Below are 22,094 nucleotides of genomic sequence, written 5' to 3'. Positions count from 1 at the left end.
AGAATACTATAATATGGCATATTTAGGAGAGACAATGTAAGACAAACCCATAAAGGAGTATAACACATTATTGTGTCATAAGAAATCATCCCCTAATGAATGTAGTATATACAGACTCTTAGATTGACACACTGCTGGGGAAAATCAATATTGTCATCATTCAATTAGTCAATACTGATCACATCAGTGATGGGTCGGCCAATGCGTGCCCATGCATTCTTACCGGAGTTGTGTTTATGTTTGTGTTTTGGTTGGGTGCACTCTTGAGTGAGGCAGATTTGTGACTGGCTCGACTGAAGGATTACGATGAAGAATGAGGCTCACAACACAGGTAGTTACTGCTGACCCTGCAGCCATTGTTTAACAGACAAAAAGACTGGGGGGGGGGGGGGGGGGGGGGGGACTTTCTTGTCCCGACATGCCACATCCTGGCAGAGTATTAGCATTGTAGTGTTTAGGTGGTAATGGGGTCTTTAAGTGTAGTCAGGGAGACCTGTTGACTGAGGGATTGTTTAAAATAAATACGGGGCGGGGTGGAGACTGACGAGAACAGACAGCCTGTTAGTTAATGCCTATCTGCCAACGTCTGTCCTCAAGGTGATGGGTTGGTGTTCACTTGAGAATTTCACGCTCTGTGTGTGTCTTCACTAAACTGTTACACTATATCTGATATTCTCTCTCCATTCAGTTCAATGTAACGGGATTAATCAGCATGCATGAACAATATGCATATAAGCTCACCTGAGATCTGTCTTGAATGGATTCTCCCTTTTGCGTTTGTTTTACTGAACTTTCTCACTGACGAAATGGTCATCAGCTCCCACCCTGAGCCTACAGCTTGACCTATCACAAGAGACTGGACTCCTACACGGTCTGATGAACAGTGATGGAGTGGGAGTGATAGGGAGCGAGAAATGATAGAGAGAGAGGGAGAGAAAGAACGAGTGAACTAGGCGGCTTGCTCAGCTGTGCCGCATGTGATGGGTAAGTGTGACAGCTTTTTTTCTCTCCAAATGGGACACAAACAGTGGAGAGACATTTAGGCCTGCAGGACTCCCAGGCCGCTGAGGAGCAACAATGAGAGCTCTTGTCTGGAGAGGACTGTTTCAGAGAGAAACGGGGGAGAAAGAGAGACCAGCATAGAGAAGAGGTGGAGAAGGGGGAGGTGCCAGGGTTTATTAAGTCTGCAGGACACAGGAGGCCGACTGTTTGCGTCCTGAAGCCTTATCTTTATCCCCAGTTTAACCCTTAACGTTGGCAGAGCCAGCCTCCCTCTATTTCTGCTTATCCATGGAATCTGCAGCATGCCTCCTTTATGTATTCCAACCAGTTCCTTTGTGTTCCCCTGAGGTTGCCCGTCGCCATGGGCACAGTGAGGTTTCATCTCCATGGTGAGAGGTAATGGGTAGTGATGAGAACAGGAAATGCCATTAACCTCAAATGGTGACTGTCTTCCCTCCGGATCTCTCTCTCTTTTTCTATTTTGTTTTTTTTATCTCTCTGGATCCCTGTTTCTCGCTCTCTCTCTCTCTCTTTCTTCTGTCTCTCTTTCGCCCTGTCTCTAGCGCTCTCTCTGTCTGCGTCCATCTCTATCTCTCTCTCTCTCACAAGACACTCCCTTTACAGAGTAGGACAGTGCCTGTGTGTATTTTATTTCCTCCCCCTGTCTCTCGCCTTCGTTTTTATTCTCTCTCTGCTGGAGGTTAGGACCAAAAGATGGCAGGCTACCAAGTCCAGGGAATAAAAGCATTCTCCATTTGTTAGTGTCTTGGCTGACATTGTGCGGGACGCAGACACACGCACGCACACACACACACACACACCGAGTGAGGCTCATTTTGCAATTCTTTGTGAATTGCTGGATCCAGGAGGCCTTCGTTTTGGCAGGTAGGCTCAAGGTCTTATTGAAGGAGCTGCTGACAGGGTGGCTGATTGGACTAAAATACGTCCTATGCTTCACTCCCCCCTGGAACCATAGCCTTGCTTTGTATTCAGTACAGAGGATTCTTAGAGGCTAGGGTACAGACTGAAGCACTTTACTTTTTAAAAGGGTGCTTTCATATATCTAGAACGTGGTGCAGCCTATTTCTCTTGTTCCAACGCCCTTCAATATATACCATCCCGAACGATGCCAGAGAGAAAAGAAACCTGGTTGTTGTGTATTTCACAGGCTGGGATCATATATTTTCCGTCTTGTATGAACACTCCCCATCATCTCCTACACCCTCCAGAACCCCGGACTCGGGGCCCTTATCTGGAAGATAAGGTTGGTCCCACCTAAACCAGCTATGAACCAGCCATTCTCCGCTTCCACCCATAGCCAATGAAAATATAGGATAAGTATCTGCCTGAATTTGTATGAAAAAGTGAGAGAAAAATGTAGAATGAGGGAAGCGAAAACAGGTAGCCAGCCAGCAGGGGGTTGAGAATGTGACAGGAAAGAGAGAGGAAGTTGATATCAGAGAGAGAGGGAAGGGGAAGAGAGTAAGAGCGGCTGGAGAGAGTGCCGGCGGAGAAAGAGCAGAGACAGAGCAGTGTTTCAGCTCTCTGTAAGGCTCTTCGTCAGCCATGTTTCCAGAAGCAGCAGCAGCATGGGATCTGGGGGCCCCAGTTGGTACCCTGGAGAAAGAGGGGTTTACATTCAGCCTGTGCCCAGAAACAGGGCCGGCTATTCAGTCCTGCATAACAGCAGAGGGAGGGGACCACAAAGGCCTGTGTCTTCTGTGAGCAGGGGAGTTGGAAGCAGGAGATCATGCCAGCCAGAAACCAGAGGGAGCCCCATGCAACTAGGAACAGCTACCCAGGCCTGGTCCTTAGCTAGAAGTGAAGTGGCCATTATAGCACTCCTCCCCCGCTCTCTGCTCAGTATGGTAAGGATAGGTCCACTTTTAATCACCCAACCCCCCCTGGTAATTCACAAATTTACTGCTCTGGGAAGAGGTGTGTCTTTAAGAGTTTCTCAAGATGTCCATGGTTGCTTGTGTTACAGGGCCAGAGGTTGTTACTATTCTCGTGTTAATCATGTGGCCGCTTCGCACACTCAGTCACACGGGTCAGTCTTACAAATATCAGATGAGTGGCATCAACAAAAGTGTGGCCATTCACGTCTCCCTCCACGAGGCTTCTAAAGATGTTCTGACAGTTGGAAGTGGTTGAGAATGATTCAAGGCAGGGAGGTAAAACATCTCAGTGGATGTTAAATGGCTCTTCGGGAGATGAGGAAATGTAAGCCACGTGTTTTCCGTGTCTTTTTTATTCTTCAGTGAAAATATCGCTTTTTTTTTTGGTTCATATGCTGTGATTTATCCTCTCTCGGACACAAACGGCTGTCAACAAAATGGTGTCTCAGCGCAGCTGTGTGTAATCGAACTCGGAGATAAATAAAGTTAATCCGCTGTGTTAACCCTGCTCTCAGTCACTAGCCCTGTTATCGCCTCCACCTTGGTTACAGCAGGCATGGCGATGATTCAGCAACCACAGTTTAGGGTTAGTTGTGTTTTTTACAGTATATGTGTATATGTGTCTTACGTAATTAACGCTAATTACATTATTAAAGATCAGTAGCCTCCTATACAGTAGCATGGGCTTCAGAGAAAAGCCAACCCCTACCTCTCCTTATCCTCTGCCTCCCAGGCATTACCCATCAGCTGAGTGATGAGGGGTGGCCATTTTGGTGCGGCTGGTTAGTTCCTGGTCTCTCTCTTTCACGATGGTTTAGCTGATAGAGTTCCTTGGCCACCCTGTTGAGTGTCTCCATCTGTAGATCTATCGGCCGTGACGCTCTGGCACAGCCTGTGGTGGTATTAAATATCCCTTTGACAGGTGGAACGATCAATCTGAAGTCTGTGATTGTATCAGGTTTCTCCCATCATGTCTTCCTCCCCCACACGGCAGTTTTTAAAAATGTATTTTGAACTTTTTTGAAATTGAACCTTTATTTAACTAGGCAAGTCAGTTAAGAACAAATTCTTATTTACAATGACAGCCTACCAAAAGGCAAAAGGCCTCCTGCGGGGACGTGGGCCTGGGATTTTTTAATTTAGAAAAAAAAATACAATATAAATATAGGACAAAACACACATCACAACAAAAGAGACACAACACTACATAAAGAGAGACCTAAGACAACAACATAACAAGGCAGCAACACATGACAACACAGCATGGTAGCAACACAACATGACAACGACATAGTAGCAACACAACAAGGTAGCAGCACAAAAACATGGTACAAACATTATTGGGCAAAGTCAACAGCACAAAGGTCAAGAAGGTAGAGACAACAGTACATCACACAAAGCGGCCACAGCTGTCAGGAAGAGTGTCCATGATTGAGTCTTTGAATGAAGAGACTGAGATAAAACTGTCCAGTTTGAGTGTTTGTTGCAGCTCGTTCCAGTCGCTAGCTGCAGCGAGCTGAAAGAGTAGCGACCCAGGGATGTGTGCTTTGAAGACCTTTAACAGAACGTGACTGGCAGAACGGGTGTTGTATGTGAAGAATGAGGACAGCACTAGATATCTCAGATAGAGGGGAGTGAGGCCTAAGGGTTTTATAAATATGCATCAACCGTCTTGCCACGGGTATACAGAGATGACCAGTTCACAGAAGAGTATAGAGTTTAGTGACGTGTCCTATAAGGAGCCAATTAGTTACGCTCTTCTGTATGCCTATTAAGCTGCGTTTACACAGGCAGCCCAATTCTGATCTTTTTTTTCCCCCCAATTGGCCTTTTGACTTAATCAGATCAGCTCTGAAAAAGATCTGATGTGATTGGCCAAAAGTTCAGAATTGCAGCCTTCAGAGTGTACACTCTGTATGGTGTTAAGTTTCTCTCTGTCTCTCTCTCTCTCAGTCATGGCTGCGGATGTATGGCTACCTACCTCAGGCCAGCAGACAGATGTCCACCATGCGGTCAGCTCACATCCTTTCCAACGCCGTCAGCGACATGCAGCGTTTCTACGGCCTGGCGGTCACCGGGGCCATGGACCACGGCACGGTGACGTATGTCACACTTCCTTCCCTGTTGTGCTCTTGTCATTTCTGTCACCCTAATGCCATTCTCCTGAACCAGACCCCTCTCTCTCTCTCTCTCTCTCTCTCTCTCTCTCTCTCTCTCTCTCTCTCTCTCTCTCTCTCTCTCTCTCTCTCATGCCTATGGGTCCAATCATGTCAATGGATTCATTCCCTAGTTTGTAGTGGATTTGTACAGTGTGAGGGAGACGGAAGGATTTGAGCGATAAGTGATAAGTTTAATGGGAGTGTGAGGCGGTCTGGGGTGTAGATATCAAATCCCCAACTGGGAGCAATCTTTATTTTTTATTTTTAACCTTTATTTAACCAGGCAAGTCAGTTAAGAACAAATTATTTTTTAACATTGACAGCCTAGGAACAGTGTGTTAACTGCCTTGTTCAGGGGCAGAAGGACAGATTTTTACCTCGTCAGCTCGGGGATTCGATCTAGCAACACTTTCGGTTGCGGGCCCAACACTCTAATCGCTAGGCTACCCGCCGCCCCGTCTTGAACCCACAGATCTGTTACTGCACATAAAACGCATTAACACTTTCTATGCTATGGCACCTGGGCTGGTGTCACGGGCAGTGTATCTCATAAAACCCCAGTGTGACACTGTGTAGAGGAGTGGATAGTGTAACCCTGACGTCCTCTCCTAGAGCCATGCGGAGGCCGCGCTGTGGAGTCCCAGACAAGTTTGGGGGTCAGATCAAGACCAACGTTCGGCGCAAACGTTATGCACTCACTGGCCACAAATGGAACAAGAGCCACCTCACCTACAGGTAAATAACAGGATTTACTTCACCTTGGTCAATCTTCGTCCATAACCAAATTCCAAATGAGTTTTCATTTGGATTCCTCCTCTTCCCTTGCAGTATACAGAACTACACACCAAAGATCGGGGAGTACAACTCGTATGAGGCCATCCGTAGGGCCTTCAAGGTGTGGCAGAAGGTGACCCCGCTGACCTTCGATGAGATCCCCTACCAGGAGATCAAATATGGCCGCAGGAAGGAGCCTGACATCATGATCTTCTTTGCCTCGGGTTTCCATGGAGACAGCTCACCCTTCGATGGCGAGGGCGGGTTCCTGGCCCACGCCTACTTCCCTGGTCCTGGTATGGGTGGTGATACTCACTTTGACTCTGATGAGCCGTGGACCATCGGCAATGGGAACTTGCAAGGTAGGTGATGGATGTGGATGGACAGCGGTCTCTTTAGCGCGACACCAGAACCGCTACTTCTTGTACATACCTATGAGAAAAATGCAATGTCCCTGCTTTCCTCTCTCCTCACCTACTTCAGCTGGTTTGTCCTTCCACTTGTTCAACCATAGTTGCCACGACAAACCAGATCGTCACTTGTTTTGTTGAGAATCTGTCGAATTTCACTCCTTCATTGAACTCCAAAGTTAGATTGATGACATCATACTGCAACTTCCACCGGCTCTCAAAGCCGTGTTTTCAGGAATGGTAGAATTATTTTGTTCTAAATCCCCCTCCCCCTCTTTTCATACTTTCAATCATTAACCAAACTGCTGTTGCCCAGAGTGGTCTTGGTGAGGGACTGAGGGTTTTCCCCTGCCTTGTGGAGGTGAACGTTGTCATTTCCTGAGCCAGGTCAGAGCAGAGGCAGGTGGCTGGCTCTGCTTGGTGAGGTCAAGAGAGTAGGAGGTGTTACTGGACTGATCGGAGAGAAGTCTAACTGCCACAGCGAGGGTGTTGAGGTAATTCCACAGTGGGAGACCGGTTTTTGAGTTGACCCTGTCTTTAACACTGTTGTATCCTCGTGCAGCCTGGGTCTTTAAAACTCTCTTGACACATGACTTTTAACGGTCTTTTAAACCACGGAAATTCTAAAAGTAAAGGTCAACTAAGTTTTCGTGGCACATTAACGACATTGTTGGCAAAGCTTAAACACGCTTGACAAGTGTTGTGGTTATTACACACTGATATCCAACAAAGCTGCAAGTCTATTCATTAGGCTCTTAGATGGGGATATGTGCTGCTGTGTTCATTTTAGAGAGGAGGAAGAGAGATAAGTTGGCTCTTCTCCCGAGACGTTTGAAGTCTGTAAGCCACATGGTTGTCAGGGTTACCTTACAGAGACCCCCCCCCCCTCCCCTCTCTCTCTCTCTCTCTCTCTCTCTCTCTGTGTGTTTCCTGTGGGATATTTTTAGAGTAACTTGGATGTGCTGATAGCTAGCTAAGTCACAGGTTGTGTTTGGAGGAGATGTTGGAAGGGGAGGGGATAAGAGCATGACGCTGGCAAAAGGAGGAATCCTGAACATCTCAACTTCCTCAGATGACAGAAGCCATATGACATAATGCTGTCTGTCAGTATAATAGAGTGCTCCCTACAGACATCTCACAAACCTCCCTAAGCCTTCATTTCAGACAGGATGGCCCACAGATCAGGTTAAATGTCAATTAATACTGGAACGGAATAATGTGTCATTTGCTGGGAAAGTACCATGCCATTACTTGGAACAAACTTAAAAGGCGAACCTATAGGATAGGTCAATTCAAGGCAATTTCCATCTACTTTTTTTGAGGGTGTCCACAGGATGTTCTTTGTGGAGGGCGGTTGAAGTGGCAGTCACTGTGTCACAGATGTGTTCTCTGTTGCAGTGACAATGCGTCACTGTCAGTCGGTCTGGGACAACGGCAGGCTTTGATCAGGGTACGAGGAGGACTGCGTGTCTTGTTGCTTACCAGAAGACATTAGACCGACCGCTTTATCTACTGAGAGCACCATTAACACCATTAACCCCATTAAAAACCCGGAACAAGCACATTTTTCTGCTTTGACTTCATAACCCCAATGGGAGGTGCTTACTGTCTGAATGTGCAGACTACTGCCCCACCGCCATGTAGTCTCAGTTAGAATGACGTAACTGTGTTCCTCACTTGGCCAGCACTGGGGAACAATAACCAGGGTCAAAATGGGAAGACCCATTGACTTCCCCCCCAACCCCCACCTCTACCTCCAACCCAACCCCCAACTAAAACCCAAATCCCCAGCTCCAACCCCAACCCTAGCCCCAGGTCCAACCCCAGGTCTACCCCAAGCTCCAACCCTAGTACCAGGTCCAAACCCAGGTCTACCCCCAGCTCCAACCCTAGCCCAAGTTCCAACCCAAGCTCCAACCCTAGCCCCAGTTCCAACCCTAGCCCCAGGTCCAACCCTACCCCCCAGCTCCAACCCCAACCCTAGCCCCAGTTCCAACCACAGCTTCAGGCCCAGGTCCAACCCTAGCCCCAGCTCCAACCACAGCTCCAGCCCCAGGTCCAACCCTAGCCCCAGGTCCAACCACAGCTCCAGCCCTAGCCCCAGGTCAAACCCTAGCCCCAGGTCCAAACCTAGCCCCAGATTCAACCCTAGCCCCAGGTCCAACCCTAGCCCCAGCTCCAACCCTAGTCCCAGCTCCAACCACAGCTCCAGCCTCAACTCTAGCCCCAGGTCCAACCCTAGTCCCAGGTTCAACCCTAGCCCCAGGTTCAACCCTAGTCCCAGGTTCAACCCTAGCCCCAGGTCCAACCCTAGTCCCAGGTTCAACCCTAGCCCCAGGTCCAACCCTAGCCCCAGGTTCAACCCTAGTCCCAGGTTCAACCCTAGTCCCAGGTTCAACCCTAGCCCCAGGTCCAACCCTAGCCCCAGGTCCAACCCCAGTCCCAGGTTCAACCCTAGCCCCAGCTCCAACCACAGTTCGAGCCCCAACCCAAGCCCCGAGCTCTCCAAGTCAACTCTATTTGCTAAACTTGCCAAATATAGCTGTCCTTCATTTCACTCCAACCATTTTAGAACCATTCTTTTGGACGCGATGTACAGTACATTTCTGTCTTTCATTCCAGTTCCTAAGGCTACACTACTAGATTGTCGTGGTTTCAGTGCCTTTTTGCTTTACATGTCTGTAGCATGAATGAATGAAGTGTTCTGGCTCCTGAATCAACACACGGTTAGTTAGCGTGTGGAGAGAGAGGATGAAAAAAGACACGTTGCGTGAGATGCTACCTGAATGGCCCGTATCGCTCGTTGTCTGCCATTCCCTCCTGGGTGATCCCAGTAACTCTGTTAACACTTCCTGCTTGTGGCCACAGCTCAGGTCATTGCTCTTCTCACTTTACTCACTCGCTGTCGATTTCAGGTTTAGTCGTGACGAGGTTTATACTTCTTAAGTGCCTTGAGTATGACAATGACTATCCTCCTCTCTCTCTCTCTCTCTCTCTCTCTCTCTCTCTCTCTCTCTCTCTCTCTCTCTCTCTCTCGCTCACTCTCTCTGTCTCTCTCTCTCTCTCTCTCTCTCTTCTCTTCTCTCCAGGTAATGATTTGTTCCTTGTTGCGGTACATGAGCTGGGCCATGCCCTGGGCCTGGAACACTCCAACAACCCAATGGCCATCATGGCTCCTTTCTACCAGTGGATGGAAACGGACGACTTTCAACTGCCCGAGGATGACCTCAGAGGAATACAACAGATCTATGGTGAGTTGGCCCTCTGCGACAAAACTACTGGTATATGGACCTGATAATGTTGGCTGTAAGAGCTATAACTGCAAGTGGGGAGTTCCAGCCCTGGGCACCCCTGTGTTTAGAACCCTGATTGAAGTTGGAATAGTCTGTGTCTGTGTTTCCACTCTACATGCCTCCTCCCCACAGCTCTAAGTGGAAAATCAGCCTGCTGACTCACATATCCACTTATCTAGCTTGGGCAAAACCAGGACACAGCTACCAATTATGAGATCAGTTGGAGGACAAATCTCTGAGCCCTTGATTTCCTTTTAGGACTTTGGAGTGGAGAGTAGCCTCTAACTGCTTTTATTTCATGCGTTTATCACTTTATCTTCTTTAGGTCAGCCAGACGGTACACCCACCCAGGCTCTTCCCACTGTCACTCCTCGCCGGCCAGCCCAGCCAGACCCCAAACCCCCCAACTCTCCCCCCAAGTCACCCCCCAACTCTCCTCCCAACCCTCCCCCTAGATCTCCCCCTAACGCCCCACCCCGGAGGCCAGACAAGCCCCGCACGACTGACCGCCCAGACCACTACGGCCCAAACATCTGTGAAGGAAACTTCGACACGGTCACCATGCTCAGGGGAGAGATGTTTGTGTTCAAGGTGAGGACCTCCGACTGCCTTCCTACACATATGAGATGAGTTGATTCAGTCTCAGCGTGGCTGCAAAGAACAGATTGCTCTTGGATGGCTGCATGACCTACTTACAGTACTGTCACTAGCTGGCTACCACCTGGTTACTCTACCGTGCACCTTAGAGGCTGCTGCCCTATGTACATAGTCATGGAATACGGGTCACTTTAATAATGATTACATACTGTTTTACCCCCTTCATATGTATATACTATATTCTAGTCAAGGCCTATCCTATTTAACTATTGCTAAACATATACTATTCTCCAGATATACTACATATTCTGTCCATATACTGTCTATGGTCTATACATCCCATCACATATATACATATGTATTTATATTTATACTCCAGACTCCCGACATTGCTCGTCCTAATATTTCTGTATTTCTTAATTCCATAATTTTACGTTTTAGATTTGTGTGTATTGTTGTGTACTGTTGGATATTACTGCACTGTTGGAGCGAGGAACACAAGAATTTCGCTGCAGACGCAATAGCATCTGCTAACTGTGTGACCGATAAAATGTGATTTGATTTGATCTCGCAGGTCATTTGATCAAAGGCTGGTCTTATTGCAGCCAGTGGGCGTGATAACCATGATGCTGTCTGTCTGTGTCTCTCAGTAGTGCAGTAAAATCTGCTCTCCCCAGGTTAGGATCATCTGGAGAGCCTTATGGGCAGTTGGTTCAGGGCCTGGGTTCAATTGGGCCCTAAGCAGGCTGTAAAACCTCAGAGACGTTCTATTTTATGACATGGAGCCCCGTAAAGAGGAGAGGAGCAGCACTCTCTAGGTCTCAGGTGTGCCTTAACAACTGCAGGACCAACCAGTCCAGGGCTGCGGCGATGGCTCTCGTTTGAACCATTTGTTGGGCCATTTGCCGACAGCTGGAGAGGATTTCACTGTTTATGCTTCAGTTGATGTGGTCGACTCTTCTCTTTTGAATGGAAAGAGCCCGTGCTTGACTTGGACGGGAGCTCGTCGCTGCTGAGTACCGGCACCTAAAATGTTTTACTGCTTAAGCTCCTGCTCTTCATTTAGAATATTAGCTCAAAGGTATCTAGCACCTACATATAAATATAAACAGGGCAGGCACCTGTTTCAGTCCAAGTCTAGCACTGAAAAGAGCCATGTTCCCTCTACTGCACTCCTCTTTCTTTCGACTGTATCTACATAAGTTGGTTGTCTCTTTTTTTTTCCCAAGAACTGCCATTTGCCTTGACTTCAGTTATCTGTCTCTCTGGCCAACTGTCTCTGTGGGAGAGGGCAGAGGAGGTGTACATGACAGGCACCATAGAGTTGGAGGGTTATGTAGACATGAGAGCAGGGGGGAAAAGAGTCATCTTTGACTGTGCTCTTTCGTCATCACGCTTCATCTGAAGTAGTATACAGCAGCTTTACGACAGACTGTAGCTTCACAAAGCCGTCTCTCTGCGGATGCCCCCGGCCTATTTTTTTTTAGGAAAGGTACCATGGAGCCCAGAATGTCTCTGACATTGAGTAGTGTTCACAGAAAGTCGCATCTGGTCAGTTCTCTTTTCTCTTGTGCGCCTGTGAGGCTCCACAGTCGGTACATTTGACTAGTACGGGTGTGTTTTTTTCTTCTTCAGAATCGTAATTACACTTCTGTCATCTCTCTTCTCTTCCTGGCTCTCCGTGTTGGAGTAGATTAGATGCAGGGCAGGTCTGCTTTAAATGATGCTCTGCTCACTAACAGGCTGCGCTTCCCCGCTTGAAGGACAAAAGACAAGAGCTGCTGCCAGGAGGATGCAACTCTTAGCTTTTACCATTAATGCTGACAGCCAATGCTATTAACTTACCGCTAATGAATGAGTTTGCAGACCTGTGAGGTCGTTTTTGGAAAGCACTCCGAGTCCCACACTGAGAGCGTGATTTTCCCTCTTGTACCGTTTCAGACGTGTTTTGTGCTGACTTAAAACAAACAGAGCAGTTCAACCAGTTGAACTACTTTATTTAAGTCCAACTCGTAAAATGCTCCTCGTGCAACATGCAGCAAGCCCAAGCCAGTTCCAACAGTAATTGGCACACGCGATATGCTCAGTGCTGTGGTCGTGGGTATTAATAGCCTTCTAGCATTGCCTTTAGTTATTTCATTGTCCGTTCTGGCAGGCTTGTCATGTAGTGCAGGCTTTCGGATGCGCTTGGGAGCCCGACCACCCAGCAGCAGGCTTCTCCCGAACCCCAAACGCTGCTGGAACAGAGCCTGTGTTAAAGTCAGGTGACAGAGAGAGTACGGGCGTGCAGCTGTTTCCCCCACCTTTTAAATGGGACTCAATGTGGCCTCTCTTTCTCTTTCTATAGACGGGACCCTGCCCTCTCTTTTAGACACTGCAGAGTGTGCCATGGTGGTGAAAGGGAAAGGGGGGGGCGTGGAGAGGGGTGAGGTTAGTGGATGTAGAGGAGGAGGGAGGGGTGGGGGCTGGGTGTTAGAACAGACGGTTTTAATTTAGAGGCCCTTGGCTGCGTTCCTGGGTCTGGTTTCTATATTAGACAGATCTGAATAATCTCAAGCTCTGGGCCTGAGCCAACGAGATGGAGGGAATGTGAAGGTCAAGCTCGGACGCCCACCGCACCATGTGACTAGGGACTTATTGAGGACGCACTGACAGAGAGAGAGAGAGAGAGAGAGAGAGAGAGAGAGAGAGAGAGCATGTGTGCGCAGATGTGTATGTAGCGTATGTAGTGAATGCGTTATTGAAGTATTTCTCCTATTGATTGATCCAAACTGTTGAACGTGGCTGTGATGACTTCCTCCTCCAGGCAATGTGCTGAACAGGCTCTGATAGAGAGGAGAGGTTCAGGAACTATCAGGCACATGGCCCATCATGTTTGGCACTCTCTGTTCCTATCTCCCATATGTTTCTGCTGTTTACTGACTGCGTGATGGTACTAAACTGCTGATACGCAGTGTTGCGTCCATTTCTGGTGTGCAGGCAGCAGCTCCCAGCTAGGTCTGCAGCTCCAGAGAGCCATGTCACAAGCAGGCAGGGTCAGAGGTTAGAGGTCAGGCTGAGCAGTAGAGCTCCAGTGGATGTGCCCTCTAACGGCTCTCCCCGCTCTTTTCTGACAGGGTCGCTGGTTCTGGAGGGTGCGGAGGAACAGGGTCCTGGACAACTACCCAATGCCCATTGGTCACTTCTGGAGGGGACTGCCTGGGGACATCGATGCAGCCTACGAGAGACACGATGGGAAATTTGTCTTCTTTAAAGGTATTTGTACTCTCCTAATCGCACGTGCACGCACACGTAAGACTACAAGCAGGCGCGGAGGCATACATACGAACGCGCGCGCACACACACACACACACACACACACACACACACACACACACACACAGTCAGTCATTGTTTTTTTTTTGTTTTTATTAGGATTAAACAGAGGAGAAATAGTCCAACTCAGAGGCCTGGAATAGTGGTTGTTAATGTGTTGAAGTAGCAGCAATGACAAAACAACTGAATGCTTTGGTTACACTATAATGAAGCATTGTTGCTGATCCTAAAATAGATTCACAAACATTGTTTCAGTCCTCTGCGTGTGCAGTGTGTGCATTTTCTTTTCACACCAGTGTGCCTTGGAGATCAAACCTGAAGCTGTTAGTGTTTTCCACATTACAATTGAATTACAGTTGAGCAGTGAGTAAACATTGCTAGTTCCACAATCAACATTTATTTCTGCAGATAGTAAGTGTTCCTTGATCTCCACATTCACTTTAGCATGGATCCCCCAAATGTATTGTAACCTCGAGTAGTATATTACGGACAAACAGTCTTTGGATTGATCGAAGAGATGATGTCTCTGTCTAAATGGAGAAGATAATGACATCGTCAAGTTGAAATGGGAGGACTGGAGATCCCTAGAGTTTTGCGCTGCAGTGCAATTCGGATTTGGCTAGACATGAGATCTCCTTGGTGGCAGTGAATGCCCATTGGCTCAAGCTGTAATCCTCCCCAGACTCCTCATTCGGTCACAACTACCTCGTTCCTCCCTGCGCCGTTGCCATAGAAATCGTCCCATGCCCCCAAACACTTTAGGTTTTAACTTTCATTTAGATCATTTTCCCTCATTAGGTTGACATAAAAAGTGCTTTTGCTGCTATACGATTTTTCGCCCAGACTTCATTGCGGTTTTCTATTGATTTCCCCCCCACCTCCTCCTCAATTGTTAAACCACAAATGTAATAATATCCTTAGGAGAACCTACTCAATATGATATGTCTGTAGAGGTTATTATAGATCCCGCTGGCATCACTTTGTTCCATGAATTTTGTAACCAGAAACAGTGAAAGACAGATGAAGATAGCGAAAATGCTTTTTGGGGAGACATTTGAGCTGTAGCTTTTTAAGACAGCTGGCTCTCCCTGAGAAAGTCTTCAGGGCAAATGATGTCATTGGCAAGGCCTTCTGAAATTTGGATGACAGCCATAGCAAAGAAACGAAGGGACCAAAAGTTGGCCTGCAACATCTGGCAAATGTGAGGGAGAGAGTTGCATCAGCCGTTTGTCTCCAGATGCTGACTGCAAAGGTTTTGTTTTCAATGTAGAACTGGGCCAGGAGAATAGAAAGCAGGGCATGCGGGATGGTGCCTCTGTGTCTAACATACTGTAAAACAATAAAAGAAAAGGACTCGCCATGTCCTCGACATTTCCACTCGAACCACTTCAAATGGATTATATCTAACCAAAGCTGTGCATAAACACAATTTCACTCTCTATTATGTCCATTATTGGTGCATGCTAGCCAGCAAATAAACAAGACTGTAATGTAATGGCGGGTTAACAGTTTCCATAGCGATCTCCAGGTTTGTGAGTGGTAGTTGTTGGAAAGGGAAAGTCCCTATGCTCCACAAAGTACCGTTAACCATGAATGCCTTTCTCCCTCCCTCTTTCTCTCCATCCATCCCTCCCTCCTGAATTATTATGTCCCACAAAATATCTGTCTTCCCTTTCCTGACGTATCTGTTCCCCCACCCCTCCTACACCACTGTACTTCTCTCCTCCCCCTTCCTCTCCTCCACCTGTAGAGAATAAGTACTGGTTGTTCAGGGAGGCAAACCTGGAGCCTGGTTACCCCCAGGAGCTGACAGACTACGGCAGGGACATCCCCTATGACAAGATAGAGACAGCCATCTGGTGGGAACCATCAGGCTTCACATACTTCTTCAAAGGAGACTGGTAAGGAAGGGACTCTCCCAGTTGTCTGTGAATTTTTGCCCTTTTCCATGTTGACCGAAGGAGTTTCCATCATGCGTTCACTACTGTAAATTGTCTTCTATTTTTGGGGGGCTACGGAATATGTTTTTGCACGATTACGATCACATCATCTCTTGGCGTGTGCTGACTGCTTTTTTGGGGGGGGCTTAGAAGACACATGCACCCTGAGTTCTACATTAATGCCTGATTTAACATGCATGCTGTATAGGGGTTTAACATACTGTTATTCTCTCCCTCTCGTCTCTAGGTACTGGCGCTTTAACGAACAGTCCCGTGCGGTAGACAAGGACTACCCCAAGCCAATCAGTGTGTGGGGCTCTGCGGTCCCGTCCTCTCCCAAGGGGGCTTTCCTCAGCGATGATGGAGGTGAGAGAGGCGAGAGGGGGGCCAAGAGAATGCCAGTAATGAACACTCTAAACAAAGGAGAAGGGTGGGTCTGGTCAATCAGAGAGAGAGAGCGAGAGGGGGAGAGAGGGATGGAGAGAAAGAGAGCTTAGTGTAGGGTTGATGAGCTGAGTAGGGGGAAAAAGTGACATTAATTTGAAAGGATGAAGAAAAATAAGGTGTTTTTTTTGCTGCCTTTCTTTTCCCCAGAACCGTACTGTGTTTACTGCCTCAATCAATGCCGTGGATAAGTATTTGATTATCATAATAGTGTATTTAGTACTCAACATGCTGCCCCTGTCTTCCCCTCCCAGCTTATACATATTTCTACAAGGGATCCAAATACTGGAAGTTTGACAACCACAGGATGAAGAGTGAGCCGGGCTACCCTAAATCCATCCTGAGGGACTTCATGGGCTGCAGTGTGGACCTGGACCCAGACAGAGACAGGGATACCGACGCAGGCCGCAAGGTCCCCGAAGTGGATCGCCCGCCCTTCAACCCTGACGCAGGCCGGGACAAGGAGAAGGACAAGGAGCGGGACAAGGATCAGGACCGTACCAATGATGTAGACTATAAGGACGAGAGAGAAGAGGAGACCAACGAGGTGGACGTGGTGCTGAAGATCGACGAGAGTGAGACGCGCACTATGAACATCATCATGGTGACAGTACCCCTGGTCCTGGTGCTGTGCATCCTGGGACTGATCTACGCCATCATCAACACACTGAAGAGGAAAGGAACTCCCAAACTTCTGGTCCACTGCAAACGCTCCATGCAGGACTGGGTGTGACCTCTGACCCACTTAATGACCCCCCCCCCCCCCCCCCACAACCTGAACCCTACCCTCATACCTCTATCTCTATCTTCTCATCCAAAACATGGTAGTAGAGACTTACGTGCAAATACATACACACACATGACGCACGCGCACACACACGCACGCACACACACACACACACACACACACAGCAAACATAAACACATACACCTAACTCGTTCCCCTCCCATGGTGCTCTACCCAATGAGTTGACTGTAGTCTATTTATATCAGAAAGTTTGCACATTGTTTTTTGTTTTTGTTTGGTTCATATTGTGTGTGTGTGAGTCTTTTTTTCTAAACCAGGAAGTGTCTGCATTATTCTCTCTCTCTCTCTGCCCGTTACAGTGGGTTTCTCTGAGATAACTTCCATCTGGTTCTTGGATTAGCCTTTGAAAGGAAAACAGAGACTTAACAGAGCGATAGAGAGAGAGACTGCAGCACAGAATGAAGGGAGTGAAGGAGGTTTGATTCTGTGAAAAGCAGAGAGCCCCCCCCCATCCCTCTCCCACTCCTCCCTCCCACCTCCTCCTCCCTCAGGACTCCTACAGCTGAAGCAGGCCTACTGCACGTCAGGTATCAACAGGAGAGAGATCAGTGTAAATAGTGTCACTTTTTGAACTGCAACTCACCCAATGCCTTTTGTCACTACACCTTCCATGTTGAACAGCCACTAACTGAACTTTTGGTTTTCTCATCTGTTTTTAATTCAAGGGCACCATGGATGATATTGGAAATCTTGTCCATACTTTATAGACAACTTTCACAAACGTTTGGCTCATTCAACCAAACATGGTCCCGTGGTGCCTTTTTTTAATTTCTAACCTTGTTTCGGTCCTATTAACCGTGGTAATGAGAGTTTGAGTTGTTATGATTAGGGAAGGGTTGGAAAAGAAAGGTGCTTCTTTCCTATTTTTTTTTTATTTTTTTAAGACAAAGGCAATTCACTGTGAAATGCCTCTGTGTGGGACTTGGAGGAGCAGTTGAGGTGCTGAGGTAGGAGAGAGTATTGAACGAATATCCACTGGGCATAAACAAATTGAATCAATGTTGTTTTCACATCATTTCAATGTGAGGATGTTGAATCAAGGTGGGAAAATGATTGGATTTGCAAAAAGTCACCACGTAAGGGAAACAAATTTTTCCACCAAACTTTTAACCTAAATCCAACCCAGCTAGCACATTTGGTTCCTTGGAGGTTGTGGGAACAGACGTTTTTGGTTATCCATTGGTTCTGGGAAAGAAGCCAAACATTTCCTGAATAGTAAAACAGAATGTCTTTTAAACGTTCTGAGAATGGAAGTGAACATTTTGCCTGTTCTGGGAACGTTCATTTGTAGGTTGCAGGGAGGTTGTGAGAACGTTTTACTATGGTTCCCTGAAAGTTTTCCTGTGAGGTTTTATTAATGTTCTAAGGTGGAAATAGTAGGTTATTTGAAGGTAATTAAATAAAGTTCTGGAAATAAGACTTTTAATACTACTGCTATCTTAGGTTAACTGTTTTGAACTCCATGTACAGATAGGACACATGGAAATTCACCTTCTTAGGAACTTATGATATTCTACTCTCTCTCCATGGACTTATAGGTCCATTGATGCTGAGAACGGAATGTATGTTTTTAAATAACATTCTTAGAACGTTCTTTGAACGTTACTAATGTTTTATTGTGGGATTTTATGGAACCTTTTATTAATGTTTCTGAGAAGATTACTTTAAATAGAAATTTGAGGAAACCTGCAGAAAACTTTATGCTGAAGTACTGAAATTCCCACGGAAGAACGTTGTTTCTTAACGTTCTCTGGACGTTCTGAGAACATAGCTTTCAATAGAACCATGAGAAAACCTGTCGAAAAAGTTATTCTGAAGTACCGAAATTCCCACAGAAGAACTTTGTTTCTTAACGTTCTCTGAACAATTGGAGAACATTACTTTAAATAGAACCATGATGAAACCTATAGGAAACAGTACTGACATTCCAACCTAAGAAATATAAGGTTCTCAGAACTTTATGAGCTAGCTGGGTACCCTGCACCATTCCCAGAACATTTTGGGAAGGTTTTATGCAAAATAACCAGAGGACAACCACGCTCTCACCAAGCTCAAAGAAATGTGATTCTCAGAACATTATGTGCTAGCTGGGAATGACATGCTGAAATGTTTTGTTGATTTCATGTTGAATTGAAGTTAGTTGACAACTCAACCAAAATATAAATCAAACTAGAGTTTGAAATAACGTCTGTGCCCAGTAGGTAAGAGATTGACTGACACTTTTCATCTGAGAAATACTTGGAACCAGCGATACTTCAGCCTCCTGAAATGTTTTAATAAATATAATTCAAGTAATGCACCACACAATGAGCCCTCTCTCTGTAATACCCTACTCCCCTAGATTTAAATAGATTGGAGGGCTTTCTCTCTCTCTCTCTATCTCTCTCTCTCTCTCTCTCTCTCTCTCTCGCTCTGAGCTTGGTCTAGAGAAGTATTCCTCTGAACATAATCAGAAAATGTCAGCACATCCTCTCATTTAAAATAGCAGGTGTTTTAAAATATTGTTAACCTCCAGCCTATAATCTTAGTCCTTCTCTGGACCAAACCAGGCTTCTTTTCATTTTCTGAGAGGTCCAAACGGAGAGACAGACTTTACCAGAGGGAGAAGGGGAACGAGAGAGGGCGTGAGAGGCTAGAAATCTACATAGGGAGTTCAAAGACAGAAACCTTATCTGTTAAGTGTTTGGGAAGTCTTACAGTCTGTTCCTGGATTGTTTTACCCAGATGTTGGTGATTGTTGGAGGGGGTTGGGGAGGCTGCAAGGCAGGCTGAGTGAGAGACCAGAGGTCCATTCCTACAGCTGAGTAAGGCAGTAGGGGGAGTGAGGGAGAGGAGCTCACTGCGGGGCTCTTCCTGTAAGGATTATTATTGGCACTGTATCCCGTGACCCACATTCACTAGCTCCAGAGAAGGAACTGTGGAGTCTATTCTCTGATACCAAAGGGAAATAGTAGCACGCAGTGTATGTAAACTTCTTTATTTCTCACATTGTTATGTATTCCCTATGCTCTTGTCTTCGACCACAAAGGCGCATGTACAGTATGCATACGTCTGGTAGATTTACTAGCAGCCCAAAAGATACTGAGAAAGGATTTGCTGTGAGGTAGAGATAAGTCATTTCCCTACACTCAGATACCTGGCAGCTTTCACTGTTTACCATCCGTCAAACAGTAGTTGTGATGAACATGTTTGTCTGGGGCATCGACGGGGGTGGGGTAGGTGCACTGAGGATGCGTGAGATGCTTCAATAATACCACTGAGATGGGGGAAGGCCAGTTAAAAGGGCTATTATAAATATTATTGACAGCGGAGAGGAATCACTGTCATGAGAGGTCCTGCGTGTGTCAGTGATGGATCCCCGCTCGATGGGGTTGCTAGGAGACCGCCTCTGCCCATTGCCCTCTCATTGTGCTGCGAGGTTGAGAGGGGACTTAATCAGAGGTAAAAGCCTTCCCTCTCTCTTCTCCCCCCTGACTACCCCACCCGTCCCCATCCACCCACCCATCCTGTCCAAATCAATGGAAAAATCACCATCAGCAGGCCTAGAAGGTATCTGGACAAACTCAAAAAATGCTCACTCATTGTCTGAGACCCAGTCCATGCCTTACTTGCTCTCTCTTTATCTGGGATAGCTAGTGTCTTTGTGCCTGTATGGAGTAGACTATCACTGCGAGTCCCAGACCTTTGTGGCTGTTTGTGTTCCTAGTATGTCTGTCTCTTAGTGTGGATTTAGTTTCCAACTGTTTCTCGGTGTGTCTGAGACGTCTCCCCAATAAGACACTGTAGTCCCCAACGATGCCTGCCGTAGAACTAGCTCAAGCAGATGCAACGGAAATGTGGGAAATTTCACAAAGAAACTGCCTGCTTGAAGGCAACTAGAGCCTTTATAAGAGCACTCTGGGATTGAGTCCAAGACTGCTTTGTTTTTTTCCTTTTTTCTTTTGTTTTCCATGAGAATTGTTTGGAACACTACAGCAATGAAAAATACAGTTAAGAAAAATACAGCAATGAAAAATACAGCAATGAAAAATACAGTTATGAAATATTATGTCAGGGATTGATTGAGGTATCAACACCCTCTGTGTATGTGTTTGGTGTGAGTTTTTTTCGAGTGCTATTACTCTGTAGTCGCCTCTAGTACCTTTACTCTAGCCTTACAGTATCACTACTTGCTCTCTCTCTCTCTGTTCAACACCACTCTACTCTTCTGCGCTCGTCTGGTCTTCTCTGCAGCCCGTCTAGGCCCTGCCTTGGCCCCAGGGGGACTGTAACAATGGTCTCTCTCACAAAGTGCAGCATTGTCCTCCATGCTGTCATTGCTGCGGCCCAGCAGGAAGGCAGGCTGAGCCCTAGGCCAGGATCCGGATGCTTCCTTCCTCCCACAATCCCACTCTGTCCCTCCCCGCAGCTCTGTCATGGCCAGGGAGGGAGCAGAGCAGCCAAGGCGGTCTGATGTTTTGTATCCAAGATAGAGAGGAACCCAGCAGACTATGTTGGTTCTATATATTCCGTTAGTTGTTGTTTGTGGCCAGTGCATTTCACAGGCATCCTGTACAGTTGCTTCATATTGTGTCTAACGGTTAACCACTAGCTTGACAAAATGGTTTTGTTATTCATTGCAATGGTTACTCGCATCAATGCCTCTGTCTCGTCATTTAGCATTCAAACATCAACAACCACACAGGATGCCAGACTGCTCTTTGTGGAGAAAAAGAGAGATCTGTTAGAAAGATGACACGATGTCAAGAGAAAGGGGTTCATTTTGATCCCTGCGTTCGATGTCTCAATCCTCTGTTTGATGTCTGTCAAGATCCAGAGGTTGGCGGGGGAAATGATCATTGCACTTCAGTTGAGTCGTCGAAGTCTCGACTCCAGACACACACTCAGTGGGTGTGCATCCCTATCCCAGAGTGCATCTCACCTTACTCACTCAGCTGAGCTTGAACAACTGAAACCACACGCTATTAACTCTCAACTGACTTACGGTAGACTGCTCCTCCCAGGTCCTTGGAAAACCAGGCAACTAAAAGCCTACTAGGCGCAGCGTTACATCTCACAAATGTTTTAAAAACGTTACAGCAATGTTGCGTGAAAGTTACTACCCGGGTAATGCTTCAGTGAGTAGTTTTTTTTTTTTTTTTAAACCTCACCACGCCTATTAACATTGATGGGATGAAAATAAAAAAGTTAATTCGTCTGTGTGATTATCATGATTATTTTGAATATTCATTCAGTTTGTTTAATTATGTGCCGTTTTTTTTCTCCGAATTCTTCTTTCAACTTCGTAGGATTTCTTTTTTTGTACTTTGAATAACATTCCGTGTGTGTTTTTATTTTGTTTTGCTGTAGAACGTGAAGGTTTTATACATTTGCGGTGTGTGTTCACCTCCTGTTGAGTGTGTTAACGATCCATGCTGGACATGTACACAATAAAACGCTCTGAAAAACAAAGAA

The 22,094-nt window shown here is 46.6% G+C and overlaps 1 protein-coding gene across 1 annotated transcript in view; it reads left to right on the top strand.

The window, feature by feature from the left end:
- The window catches only part of LOC110526932 (matrix metalloproteinase-15), a 24,792-nt gene extending 2,698 nt beyond the window's left edge, over positions 1-22,094 (top strand). Inside the window, exons 2-10 of the mRNA XM_036980588.1 lie at positions 4,854-5,002; positions 5,672-5,794; positions 5,888-6,195; positions 9,333-9,494; positions 9,862-10,127; positions 13,250-13,388; positions 15,199-15,349; positions 15,636-15,754; positions 16,087-22,094. Of these exons, the coding sequence (XP_036836483.1) occupies positions 4,854-5,002; positions 5,672-5,794; positions 5,888-6,195; positions 9,333-9,494; positions 9,862-10,127; positions 13,250-13,388; positions 15,199-15,349; positions 15,636-15,754; positions 16,087-16,565 (1,896 nt within the window). The 3' untranslated portion in view covers positions 16,566-22,094. The remainder of the gene's footprint in view (positions 1-4,853; positions 5,003-5,671; positions 5,795-5,887; positions 6,196-9,332; positions 9,495-9,861; positions 10,128-13,249; positions 13,389-15,198; positions 15,350-15,635; positions 15,755-16,086) is intronic.

The sequence above is a fragment of the Oncorhynchus mykiss genome, chromosome 6 (genome assembly GCF_013265735.2).
Source record: "Oncorhynchus mykiss isolate Arlee chromosome 6, USDA_OmykA_1.1, whole genome shotgun sequence".
In the NCBI taxonomy this organism is placed as follows: Eukaryota; Metazoa; Chordata; class Actinopteri; order Salmoniformes; family Salmonidae; genus Oncorhynchus; species Oncorhynchus mykiss.
Note: the sequence above shows the minus strand (reverse complement) of the source record. Positions and strands in the feature narration are given on the sequence as shown.